Source organism: Passer domesticus, chromosome 2 (assembly GCF_036417665.1).
Source record: "Passer domesticus isolate bPasDom1 chromosome 2, bPasDom1.hap1, whole genome shotgun sequence".
NCBI lineage: Eukaryota > Metazoa > Chordata > Aves > Passeriformes > Passeridae > Passer > Passer domesticus.
Window position 1 is genome coordinate 25,268,243 of NC_087475.1, and position 13,783 is coordinate 25,282,025.

At 40.7% G+C, this 13,783-nt stretch overlaps 1 protein-coding gene and 1 long non-coding RNA gene across 4 annotated transcripts in view; one reads left to right on the top strand and one right to left on the bottom strand.

The window, feature by feature from the left end:
* COL4A1 (collagen type IV alpha 1 chain) overlaps positions 1-13,783 on the bottom strand; it is a 119,684-nt gene that overhangs the window by 21,493 nt on the left and 84,408 nt on the right. For all 3 annotated transcript variants that reach the window (XR_010355631.1, XM_064407791.1, XM_064407792.1), the window contains exons 25-37: positions 10,683-10,874; positions 9,666-9,834; positions 9,220-9,312; positions 9,021-9,125; positions 7,437-7,534; positions 6,989-7,139; positions 6,538-6,651; positions 5,992-6,159; positions 5,350-5,439; positions 4,617-4,769; positions 1,770-1,868; positions 1,590-1,679; positions 624-763 (exon numbers count right to left, since the gene is read on the bottom strand). Coding sequence is in view for 2 of the 3 variants with exons in the window: in XM_064407791.1 (XP_064263861.1) it covers positions 624-763; positions 1,590-1,679; positions 1,770-1,868; positions 4,617-4,769; positions 5,350-5,439; positions 5,992-6,159; positions 6,538-6,651; positions 6,989-7,139; positions 7,437-7,534; positions 9,021-9,125; positions 9,220-9,312; positions 9,666-9,834; positions 10,683-10,874 (1,662 nt within the window). In the remaining variant the exon portion in view is untranslated. The remainder of the gene's footprint in view (positions 1-623; positions 764-1,589; positions 1,680-1,769; positions 1,869-4,616; positions 4,770-5,349; positions 5,440-5,991; positions 6,160-6,537; positions 6,652-6,988; positions 7,140-7,436; positions 7,535-9,020; positions 9,126-9,219; positions 9,313-9,665; positions 9,835-10,682; positions 10,875-13,783) is intronic.
* LOC135293531 (uncharacterized) lies at positions 9,686-13,461 on the top strand. The gene is made up of 4 exons (XR_010355634.1): positions 9,686-10,621; positions 11,990-12,208; positions 12,495-12,561; positions 13,161-13,461. It is a non-coding gene; the product is annotated as an uncharacterized LOC135293531 (long non-coding RNA).

A 13,783-nucleotide genomic window follows, 5' to 3' on the forward strand; every position in this document is an offset into this window, starting at 1 on the left:
AGGATGGTTATATGTCTTTTCAAAATTAGCCTTTTAACTTATTACACTTCATCATCTTAAAAAAAGTATTTTTTTGAGTTCTCAGTAAATTTGCTACCAGATTAGCAGGTATTATTTTTACCACTTTTACTTATAAATTCATTAAAACTGTCATTGTACAGCTAGGAAAAGGAATATGAAACAAATGAGAATACTATTAGATACTATTAGAGATTAAATTAAACTTTACAGACAGTATTAACACAGTTCACTTTTCAGTAGTATCTGAGCACTGTATAGTATTTTTGTAAAAATACAGTAACACTATTTTAGTGGGATTATTTTCCCTGTTTGTAAAATGCCCTTTTCACATTATTGATTTAGTATTTTTTTAAATTCTCCCCTTCCCTACATTTCTAGGACTGTGAATGAGCCTATTTTGAGCAGAGATAATAAAAAAGAACACTGGGGATACTGGTTCCATCAAACAGAATGCATCTAAACCTGCACATATGCACACCTTTCAAGTTTTTCATATGGCAGTTAAATTAGCATAATAGAAAATATAACAAAACAGCTTAAAGGCCAACAGCATCTTTTCAAGTGCTTGGTAGAGATAACCAAATCCTTAGGAGTATAAATACCTTCTCACCAGGAGCCCCTGGAAAGCCAATTCCAGGAAAACCTGGCGCTCCTTTGTCTCCTTTTTCGCCTTTTTGCCCAGGGAATCCTGGTGTGCCCGGTGCACCTGGTACTCCAGGAAGACCCTTTTCTCCAGGTGTTCCTAGTAAAGGGAACGGAAAAATGGGTACATCAGAACCAGTGGTACCTTAGCAGTGTTGACAGTGATGTTTCAGTGTTGCTTCAGCTATTCAGAGCTATGAAAGGAAGTAAATTATATTTTGAGATTCACTCTCTAAATGGGACATTTTATGGGATGATCAACTCTACTCATAGAAGACAGCCATAATCTTGGATTCAGAGCAAACAAAGATCTTGCTAAAAATATGAACTGAATAAAACTTTATTTTTATTTGATTAATTTCTAATAGTACCACAAAGTGACTCTTCTGCAGCATGTTTTCTGTCCTCTTTTATAATTTCAGACTTTCATGTTTGATTTTCTAAATATGCTAGACATAAGGCTGTCCCAATGGAGACAAAGTTTCCATGTTGAGTTATAGGTTCTTTTCCATTTTATTCTTTGCTAATCCCTTCCACAACAACTTTATTCCCACACCTCGACAGTTCGTAATTGACAGTCAGTACACAGCAGCTCACCAAACCTTTCAGAAGGGGGAAAATACACCATGCAGCTCACAGACTATCAGAGACAGACAAACAGGCACCACTCAAAAAACTGCCTGCCTGAAACAAATACAGAAAACCTAAAGATCCAGCTAAAGGATTTGTGTGTAGAAACTTAGGAAACCATTATTTGTATACCACAATAGGATTGAAAAGCAATGTCCCAAAAGCCTAACATTCAGTCACTGCAAACAGTGCCATTGTTTAGTAGATCTACATCAACAATTATTCCATACAGGTTTCTCATAATGCTCTATATTAATTGAGGAAAAAAATAAGAAGAAACTCCTAGCAATCAGTACCTGGCAGACCCATTTCACCAACCGATCCTTTTTGTCCTGGAACTCCTGGATCCCCTGGGTATCCTGGGGGGCCCTGATCACCTTTTGGTCCTATGGACAACAGAGAAATCAAGAATCCCATCATTAACAAGGTTTAAAATACCTGACAAACAGTCTGTGTGCTGTTAGCTTCGGAAATACCTGGTTGTCCTGGAGTACCGGGTTCACCATCTCTCCCTGGAATTCCTGGTTCTCCATAATCCCCACGTAGCCCTTTTTCTCCTGTTGCTCCATGGTCCCCTGGACACCAAAACGAAGAACACAGTGAGATCAGTTTTATTACAATTTAATGTAATTACATATAACAATCCTTCTCGTTAATTTTTGATCACTGATGCTTCTCTCTGCTGAACAAGGAAATGGCTGAGTAAAATACAACTTTCCAATCATTAAACCAGTACTGAGAAAAGGCTGAAAACTACTGTAATTTTATGGGTGTCTGTGCAAATTACAAAGCAAGTTACATCTATAAAAGAAATTGGAATTAATGTGTGTTTGAGTTAGATTAATGAGTTATTTGAAAAGTGGCCGACAGGTGTTAACAGAAATTATTGATTTGACTGCTCAGTTCTCTAAAAAGGCACACATGAACAAAGTAAACAGCCAGAAATTTGTTGTTTCCCCCGCTCCATTTAATGTTAAAGCACCTTCAGGAGGCTTGATCTCTTACTTTCTAGTGTGCCTCTTCTCCAACTTTATGTCCATGCCTTTTGGTCATAAACAATTCTGTTAGTATTGCATAGAGCTGCAGGACAACAGGTTACTGAGGTCATGGAATGTTTTTAAGTAAGCAGCTTATTAAAACAGTAAGTATTAAAAACATTTCAAGATGTCCAAACCCACATTTTTTCATTAAGCATCACTGATAATATGCCATAAAAATTCTGTGTCTTCTCTTCACAGTTTGTATTTTGGAAGCTTCTAAAAGCATTACTGCGATACTCATGTCCAGAGGAATGAAGGCAGCCAAAATATCAGCAAAGTTACAGAGTATAATTAAATTATTTTTCTCTGCTGGTACTTAGTGTATTTTGGTTGGAAAGGATGAGAAAACAGCAGAAATTTGCAGGCTGGAATCTGTTTGGAACCTACTCTTCTAGGCTGTGTGAGCCAGGCCAATCTGTAGCCAGCATGTGGTCAGGAAAAGGTAGAGTGTAGAAGTTTGCAAGCATGCGCTGTTAGTGCTGGACAGATTAGTAAATTAGAAACCAAAGAAATTAACCATTTGAATTTCTCAGCAAAGGTTTGTTTATTTGCATATAACAATTGTGTCTAATTTAGATTTCTAGAAACAAAATAATCACCCTACATATCAGTAGTAGATAAGGAAATAGTGAAAACAACCTAGGTGGTTTTAAGACTTTACATACCACTGTACACATCAAGATCAGAAGCAAATGAGAAAAAAATAATCTAGATGAAGTCTTTATAGGCTGTGAGCTTTACTAAAAGTAGTCTCAGAAGCTGCATCTCAGCTGAAGGGCAGATGTACTCACTCCTCTCTTGCTGACGCCCTCCCCTGCAGTCCCTGGCTGCCCAAGCTGCAAGGCACTACTTACCCACATGCCCAGGTTTCTCTGAGACCCAACCAGAACACGTGAGCCCAGATCTCCTTCTGACAATTAGCCAGGACATGGAGATAAGAGGCAGCTAAGACTGGGATACTCTCCTGTTTCCACAGTTCAAATACACAGTTATTAGTGATTCACTGTCAAACTGGAAAAGAGTCTGCCCTGGAATACACTGATGAAATGTACAGATGACACTCAAAAGGAAAGGCTCCAAAAGAGGACAGGATTAGACTACAGAAGGATTTTGAAGAGTTGAAGTGAAGCTTGAAAATCATCACAGTGAAAATCAAAAAGCATAATGCACCACGTGTGTGATATAAGAAGTCAAAAACACGCATACAAAATTTAAAATTATTACACAGGCAGCAGTCCAGAACTAAGGGACTAAGAACTGTAGCTAATCACAAACTCAGCCAGCTATTGTTTCAAGAAAGGGAAATTTAATTCTAGCCAGGCCTGTGTTTAAGTACTTTGCTTGTTTCAGCAATGCGCATTCTAAAAATGCTGCAGCCAAACTGGGGAGAAATCAAAAAGTGTAAAAAGAATGATAATTGTCTCAGAAAACATGATATACTACTCTAAAGCCTGAAGGACTTGGTTGAGAGAAATTAAAGACCACAAGATCTCAGTAGCTCCCATCTAAGCTCTACACTTCTATTTTAAGCAAATAAGTTACCATTTATTAAAAACTCTTATTTTTAAAGTAAAAAGTAATTTATAGTAAGAAAAAAAGTAAAAATATGCAAAATATACACAATTTTTTTCTTTGAAAATAAATACAGGAGAGAAAATTATTTCAAATAACTAATTTATCAATCATCAGTAAAACTAAAAATCCAAGAAGAATATATTCTCTAACAAAGCTAACAAATCTATAACCATGAAGTTTCTAAAGAGAAAACTGATTGCCTTTTTCCTGTGTACCTCCAGCAATTTATAAACTGATATAAGTTGATCTGTTGGTATCAGTGACATAAAGGCATTTCTTTCCTGAATTTTCTTCAGGTCACAAGAAACATATGTAAAAAAAGACTGCTCATTTTTTTTCTTACACTATCAGTTGATCTTCATGGCCACAAGTACATGTTTTACATTAAAGCTTTTCCCTTCTGGAAAGCTCTAGTTTTACTTTTAAAATTTCTTTTATTTTCAGAGAGCCTTGTGATTAAAGAGGTAAAATCAATTATAAAAGGACAAATTGAACTTCTTCTATTCAAACAAAACCCCTCTGCTCTGTGATTAATCTTTTTTTCAATAGAGTGGAAAAACACCAGAAAAATATCTATATTTGCTGTGTGAATCTCTTTTATTTTAAAAACTGTTGCCTAAAACTAATGCAAAACTGAATTCAAAGTACTGCTGCTTTGTAGCATATGAGTGTTAATTCCACTTATTCACAGTTAGAGAATAAAGTTACCTTTTTCTCCTTGATCTCCCTTCTGGCCTTTGAGGCTAACCATGTCCATGTTGTCTATTGTTCCAGGTTTTCCTGGGAGACCAGCTTCACCTTTATCTCCCTTAACACCAGGATCACCCTGTGGTCCAATCACACCTTTGAAACCTTGGCTACCTACAAAGAGACAGCACTGAATGTTATAGGGGCATTTAAATATTTGCAAGGATATTTAGTAGAAAACAACAAATTAAATTAGCTATTTATTCAGATTTTGAACACCAAATACCATGTTCTGGAACAGCTCCTATGAATGTTTTTTATACTTTACAATAGCCCTGTCAGAAAGTTGACATATTTTTCCCACTTCCCAGCCATTAGTTTTAAACTCCTGAAACAATAAGGACAGGGGTTTGGCAGTAATACAGAGCATTATCTGAGGCTCTTAATTAAGACCTTCCTGCTGGCTTTTAATAATTTCAAATAGTGTATTTTTCTTGGAGCAATACCTATGGCAGCCCCACCTAGTAAATCCTTATGTACTTGAAAAATTGATCAAAAATCATATTTTGGTGCCCAAATTCATGACTGCTCCAAGGATGTGGCCTTTTATACTATTTCTAACTTAGAGGAAAGTCTCTTGACAGAAACGGTTCCTTAGGCCAAGTATACTCCTTACCTTTGGTTATTTCCCAACTTCTGTTGGGGAAAAGGTGTGGGGTTTGCAGTTTTTATTTTGAGAAAATCTCTCTCTTACCTTTTTCACCAGGAAACCCTCGATCTCCAACTGGTCCAGGAGTTCCTGGCAGTCCAGGAGTTCCCATAACTCCCATTTCTCCTTTGGGTCCTGAAGCCAAAGAAGAAGAGTTAATAACAAAAATAAAGCAAGCAGTGCAAAGAAGTACATGAAACAGAACTATTTACTGTCTATCATATTAGGAATTTCACTACTTAAGGAAAAATGGGACAAAGATGATTAAACTAAAACAGCCCAATAGAGAAAACAATAAAAACAGTATTATGAAGACCAGAAGAAAACAGTTTGTAATGGGTTTTTGACAAATTCTTAAGACTTCCTATTACACCAAACAATGTTGTCATTAACAAAGGCATTACTAAAACCATACTCTGTCACTAAAACTGTGCAGAATAATCCCCTTTCATTACTAGAGGAGGAAGGCTAGCTCCTTCAACCTGCTGGATTTGGTCCATGAAAGGACTTCAGCAGCAGCAGTGCAGTTACACGTGCACAGAGCTGCTTCACTGATATCAGTCCATGCATCTTCCCAAGCTTGGGCTCTTTGATCAATCAATTCCTAACTGAGTGAGAGGGTGTGCTGCAACAACTTAATAAAACAAGCTGTCAAAGATGCTGATTTCTGAGGGACAAGGTGTTTACCTGTTGATCCTTTCAGTCCAACAGCCCCCTGTGGACCTGGCAGGCCAGGTAACCCCACAGAGCCTGGGACTCCTGGCTGGCCCGGGCTACCTTTATCCCCTTTAGGTCCTGGCATATCTAGACCTGGGACACCAGGGAAGCCCCTTTCTCCTTTTACTCCAGGAAATCCTAGGAAAAAGAGAAGATACTGGATTAGTTCTTAACAAAAAACAAGGAAAACCATTAATAAGTGTATCTGACCACATCCACCTGTGATTCACAAATTAAATGGCATGGGGGATGAAGACTCAAAGGCAGACAGCAGAACCAGTCCTCATTTCCTAAGAGAGGCTTTGAACCTATATTTATTACCTATCAAATAACCCAAGGAGACTAATCCAAATGCCAGCAATCCTCTCAGGAAGCCTCACCCTGCACTATGTCCCCCCCATCTACCCCTATCAACTTCACACTGCAAAAAGTTCTCAAGAAACCCTTTTACCTGTGTTATCCACTTATGTCAAAATTCTGCTCTTAAGCAGCATCATGGGAGTATTCTCTGCTCACCTGGTGGTCCCTGGGGTCCTGGCTGCCCAGCAGGTCCTGGCAATCCTGGAGGGCCCACCCCTGGTGCACCTGGAGGGCCTTGCAAGCCTTGGAGACCTGGGAGACCAGGGTCACCTGCAGGGAGACAGGAGGAACATAGACCAAGCATTCTCTGATGCTGTTTGACATCTTCCTTGCTGAAGATGCCAGACAAGGTGCTTTAGAAGCATATGGCTAAGGAGACCTCATTCAGCCACTAACACCTCCAAGCCTGGCCTTGGAAGAAGGGCTGGTCTTTGCTGCTAGCATTTGCTACTGGTGGGTGGTAGGAAAAAACGAGAGGGGAACGGGGCAATTCCACAAGATATCAGTAGGATATTTCAGTAATGAATAGACTTCTCGCTGCATCTGCAGGAGAGTGACTTTAAAAAGAAATAACAAATACAGAACTGTATTTTTCCAGTGACATTACCTCTGAATCCCTGTTGTCCAGGTATGCCTGGAAAGCCCTGTTCGCCACGTAAACCAGGCAGTCCTGGACTTCCCTTTTCTCCAGGGATGCCAGCCGGGCCAGGGGGGCCTGGCAATCCCTTAGGGCCAGGTAGACCTACACCAGGTTCACCCTAGCCAAAGAAACACAATTAACAGATTACACATCAAAACCAAGAAATCATTTATTAAATGTATTTAAATCATCAGTATAGAGCTAATGTACAGACCTCTGTACATGACTTCAGGGGAGAGCTGTAAGTTCTTTAAAAGTGTTAATGCCAAGCATTTATCCATCTATTCTGTCCCCTTGTGTGCACAGTGGCAAACACAAAATGAAAGGCAGTTTGGTCAACTTTTAAAGTTTTTCCTTGCACATGTTCCTATCATATGGGGAGTCACAGATAACAGTATCAGCAGCTGACATCTACCTTTTGGCCTTGTAAACCCGGAACTCCAGGCAAACCATCCAGTCCAGGGGTTCCTGGGGTTCCTGGCAGACCAGGTGAGCCAGGCTGACCTTGGAAACCTATAAGACAAAGCAAAACAAAACAATAGTCACATCATTACCCTCTCTATCTGTAAGTCTGCTGTTTCTTTAAGCCTCTAAACTGAACTATTCACAGAGACCTGTTAACAAAGATCTGGGTAGTCAAACTTCTAGGTGTGCCAGTAAGCAAATGTCCCAACAAAAATTCAAGCACTGACATTTGCACAGCAGTTGGCTTCTGATGAAAAACAACCACCCAGAAGAAATAAATGCTGAGTGTCTCTTCTTAAATAAATAGCCTTGTGGGTTCATCTTTCACTTCCCTTGTAAGAAACATCCTGCAAAACTGGGTTCCCCAAATCTTCTTCAGAACAGGCAATCTAATGTGTGGGGACATCAGTCTGAAGGATGCACAACAAAGCCCACCTGTGAATCAACACCTTTGGTGCAGTGTATGTCTTGTAACACATTCTACATGTCCTGCTGAGGGTTTCATACAGAAGGCTTCTATGCCAGAGCTAGCCCATGAACTGCACCTTGGGAATGCAAGAAGGAAAACCTACAACACTCTGCAAATCCCTTGAAGATAGCACTCAGTCAACATCAGCAGACGCACAACAAATTCAGACAAAGCAGGCAGAGATCCAGCTTTTAGGCTAAGACCCCAGAATGTCACTGGGCAGAGCTGAGTTCATGGAAGGGACCTTTAAAGAAATATATTTAATGTGTCATTTCTTTCATCTGGCATCAAAGTGCATACAGCAATTCTTCTACAGATACAATGGGCCTTTTCTGTTCAGCTCCCAATGCACTCTCAGAGGAACCAGACATGGTTACAGAGAAAAATATGCCCTTTCTCCTTATTAAATTTCTGACCCTCCCAGTTCATTCGTGTGTGGAATCATAAGAAATAATAACAAAGACACAAAAGAATTTTGGTGATTGAGGTGGCTGCTGCAAGTTCAGTCATCTAGTTCTAAATGAGCAGCAGTACTGTGAAATACATCTTCAAAAAATCCAAAACACTTAGACTCCCTCTAAGATACTTGCATATGCTGACAATGGCCATGGAAGGAAGACTACACTTCTGTTGAGTAAGCTGGAATTGTAACCAAACTACTCTCAGCTGTCTGGGACCCAGCAGAGTTGTAAGCTCTGGCCCACAGCTGTTACAGTTACATCAGCATATCACCTGGACCAACTACATGCAGTGTTTTTCATCTCTCAGAAGGGTCATCTCTCAGCAACTTCAGCTGCTGCAATGTAAGATGCTGTACTGTATCACTTTCCATTCTGGCAGTAGCTGTGACATTGTCTGTGGGTGCACCACTGCACCACACAAAGTGTGCAGCTGAACTCTATTGACAGAATGCTCACTGTGCTGCTGGCTGACTTTTTTGCAAGGGAGTTTCCTCAGCTGCACCTCCCAAACCCCATGCAGCTATGGCTGGATGACAGTGCAGGCCCAGGCCTCCACCCACACTCCAGTTACACCAGCTCTGTTAGATGGATAGCTTTATCTTACCTTTGGGACCTGGAGGTCCAGGGAACCCTATACCTGGCTGCCCAACAGCACCTTTTTCTCCTGGTAGGCCAGGTCTACCCGGAAGCCCAGGATTCCCTTTGTCACCTTTGCAAATAAAAGCAAGGCAAATGTTAGCACAAAGGTTAACTTCTGGGGAACAGAACCACCCTGATAATCAAAGATTAATAGACTGCTGTACCTTGGGGTCCAGGGAAACCAGGTGGCCCAGGAAGGCCATCTGCCCCAGGAGGTCCAGGGAGAGATATAGTTCGTCCTGCTTCGCCCTTTGCTCCTGTAAATGTAAAGTTGTGTTAGAGTACAGGAACTGATGAAATAAAACAAGGGACTGCTACCCTGACAACACTATCAGTTCATCCATACCATTAAAAGTGACTTGTTATGAAGTTTTTTTGGTAGAAGCTTCATAAAAAACTAGGATGAACCTAAACCACCCCATTTCACCTAGCAAATTCTTCAAGAAAACTGCCTGCTAAAATTTGCAATTATACTGGTGAAAGTGAGCACTGATTCAAATGAGGAAGTAATTTTATTTCAGGCTTAAATTCTGATGATCCTTTAGGCCGTACCATTTAAAGAGCACAATTTAATTTTTTTAAATTTTTTTTAAACACATTATAGCATTACCTGGAAGTCCTGGTAAACCTGGGGTTCCAGCAAAGCCTCTGTCTCCTTTTTCACCAGGTAATCCTGCAGCACCTATCCCAGGAGGACCAGGAAAACCTCTTTCACCACGCACTCCAGGGAATCCAGGTTGGCCAGGGGGACCACGTTCTCCTTTCAAGCCAGCTGTACCCTAATTTTTGGAAAGTATAAGTGTACTCCTTGCCTGGCTGGCAAGACAGAACACATCATCCTCTCTGAATATTTTGCAACTGGGATTTAGCACAGGAATCTGTAATTCTGAAGAAAGTGGATTTTTTTCTACTGAGTTCAATGGAAACAGAACAAGGTTGCACGTGGCACAGCACAGGGAGATCACATCTAGCAATGCAGCTAACTGTTACATGCAGGCCATGTTTCCAGTAGTGGATCTGGGAGCAGAGATGAGCTTCACATTCAGCTCCATATTCACATCAGCTGAACTCTGTCAGTGCCAGATTTCAAAGCATTCGTTTCCACAAGAAGAGAAATATGCTAGAGCAGAATTGAATCTTGTCTTCACAATTTCTACTTGGATAACTACATTTGTTCAATCATCTCCAAATACTAGCTAAATCATTCACACTAGTTCTCACTATCAAGCTGTGAGAAAGGCAGAAAGGGATAAAACTACTGTCCATGTTTGAACCTTTTCTCTATAGTCCTGAAAGTAACAAGCCATGCTGAATGCATTTGAGTCAGATTACTTATTTGCACGGCATGTAAAAAAAGGTCTGAAAAACCTAGCTCTGAAATAGTCAGTTGTTGAAGAACTGTCTTCCTCACTACTTCCAGTGAAAATGGAATCGTCTTCTGAGGAAGAATGCACTACTCATGGTAAAGAATAGAAGTGGCAAAATAAATGAGGCCAATAAACATAAAGCATGTATAGGGCACAAAAGCATGTGCATTCTGATCTGGAAGACAGAATGTATAGCACAGTAAGTAAACATAAATAAACACACAGTAGGACAATATGTAAACATAAAGAAACAAACATACCGGTGTTCCTTTTGGACCCTGGGGACCTGGAAATCCATCTTTTCCTGGTCTTCCTTCTCTTCCAGGAGTGCCTGGTTGTCCTGGGAAACCAGGATCTCCCTTTTCGCCTTTCAGGATAGAATCGTAAGTAAAATCTCCAGGTTCTCCTTTTGGCCCAGGGCTGCCCATAAGTCCTGGAGTGCCGGGGGGACCCTGAAATTTCATAAATTCAGATGTCATCAGCTGCCCTACAAACCCTTCAACTATAAAAGAAAGCAAACTTCCAAAAACTGAATTGCAAATCCAAATTAAGGGAACCACCAAGTTATTGACTGAGGAGGTCAAATGAGAATATTTTCCAAGACACAGCAGTCTTTGAAGCAGAAAGATTCTCCCTTGTGTAGTTTATAAATAACATTCAGAGGATGTGAATACATGTGTTCAATCATTATTAATATTCATCATTATTAATATTCATCGACTTTGAACAGATGACGCAGTCAGTTGGTAATATCAGAATATAATGCATGTGCTCAGAAAATAGTTTTGCAACTTCCTCTGGAAAGAAACTACCTACCTAATGATATGTCTACAGGATTTCCAGAATTTACATTTTCCCCTACATATTTTCTACGACTTGAATGAACTTTTCTTACGGGAACAGTCTCTATAATTTCTAGTAACTCAGAGCTATCATTAGGATAGTAAAACACAAACTTCATGGGCAATGTCCACTATGTACAGCTCATGTGTGCCCTCTACTTCAGCCTGAACCAGAACATGGTCAATGGTAATCTTTTCATTAGCATTGGAGTGTTCTGAATTAGACTCTGATGTTTTGGCATGGCTGTCAGCAATGTCAGCTTGCAAGGCTGGCCCCTATGTAGTTTTTCCAAGTTAAATTATATGCTGGATCACCACCTGGCTGAACTTTGCGGAGCAAAACAAGCTTAAAAGCATTCAGAACAGCAGCCAGTCCTTGTATGATTAAAGACATGAATAGCACTTACGAGGCAATAAAAGTAAAATATAAAGGTGTCGCAAAACATGTGCCAAGAACAAATGACAGACAACAAAAAAGCTTAAATATATTAGAATATTTTTCATTTTTTCCCCACAGTTTCTTTCATGGATCCCATTGATATTATAGTACAATCAGCCACTGGGTAATACAATTTATTGTGGTGGCAATAGATAAGGAATTCATCTTAGTCAACGTTCATTGTCTGAATTCAGGCAACAAGGCTTTATTTATACTTCAGGGAGAGAAACAAATTCCTTAGTAATAAATTCATACAGTTGTTTTTTTGGTTTTTTTACTTCTGAAGGTACCTCTCTCTCACCACTGGTGATAGAGGGAGCTCATGTAACTCCAGTGTGTGATAAAGCCAGTGCACAGGAATGTCACTGGGAAGTTATGTTGCCAGAAAGGATCAGCTGTAAGGAAACAGGCAGCTTTGCGGAGAAGAGGTCTGGGAAGACTCAGTCTACTCACAGTAGGAATGGTGTCAAAACCCACATTATGCTACAGGAACATGTGTGCTAAGGTAGGTTTTTACAGCAAACCTCAGTGTCCATAAGGGCACTTAAATGGACTCTGACAAGGTCAAATGTAGCTGTGGTAGTACACTGCTCATCTAGGAGTCATTTGTGTTACATTTTAGACAAGTATTACACTTACAGCTGTTCTGCTTTCTGGCCTTCGTGAGAGTCATGTTGTGCTGCCTCAACATAATTTACAAGTAATCTTATTAGGATGCTACCCACTTTCACAGCTTTGCTTTATTTCTTCAAAAGTATTTAACTTTCCTGTTTACTAATTGTGTTTTACAGAACATACTGCAGACACTTCCCAAAATCTTCATTAACAACCTGGATGCAGGACTTGAAGGAATACTAAGTAAGTTTGCAAGTGACAATAAACTGGGAGGAGCTGTCAGCTCCCTTGGGGGCAGAAAGACCCTGCAGAGAGAAACAAATCACAGAGAAGGGCAATCACCAGCACAAGGGCCAAGAGTCAGATTCTGCAGGTGGGATGGGGCAATCCTTGAGCGTGTGGATAGACCAAAGAGTGAGAGGCTGCAGAGCAGTGCTGTGGAAAGGAACCTGGGAGTCCTGGCCAGTGGCAAGCTCAACATGAACCAGCAGTGCCCTGGCAGCCAGGAGGGCCAGCCCTGTCCTGGGGGCATCAGAGACAGCGTGGCCAGCTGGGCAAGGGAGGGTAATGTCCTGCTCTGCTCTGAGCTGGAGCAGCCTTGAATACTGTTTTTGGTGCCACAATATAAAAATAACATGAAACTATTAGGGAGCATCTAGAGGAAGGCCATGAGAATGGTGAAGAATCTGCAGGGGAAGCCTTTATGAGGAACGGCTGGTGTCACTTGATTTGTTCAGCCTGGAGAAGAGGAGACTGAGGGGAGCTCAGCTCATATCCATCTACAACTTCTGCATGAGGGGACGAGGAGGGGCAGGCACTGATCTCTCCTGTCTTGTCAACAGTGACAGGAATTGAGGAAACACCATGAAGCTGAGTCAGAGGAAGTTTAGGCTGGATATCAGGAAAAGATTTTACATCCAGAGGGTGGCTGAGCACTGGAACAGGCTCCCCAGGGAAGTGGTCACAACAACAGCCTGATGGAGCTCAAGAAGCATTTGGACAATTCTCTCAGGCACACAGGGTGATGTTTGGGATGTTCTTCACAGGACCAGGAGTTGGACCCAATGATCCAGATAAGCCCCTCCTAATTCAGCATTTTCTCTTATTCTATCATTCAAAATTCAGCAAAACTGCCAATATGCTGCATGCTAACATTAGATTGCTTAAACTACACTAGATGGCACTGTCTCTCTCTCAATATGTTTGTACTCACCAGCAAAACGTTATTGGAACAATTTAGAAGGTCAGGGAATACCTGCATCCTGAGAAATCCTAATCTTTACCCAGCTCTGCTGCTTGGCTGGCTCAGGCAGAAAGTCATGTGTCCCACCAAGCTCTTATGATGGATAAATTCAGAAGCATAACCAATATCTGACAGCTCTTTTTTAGCTCTTACAGTTCAAACCCACTTCTTCTTATGTTATTTTATTAGGCATAATTAACCCTAATTTTATCATATCAGTGC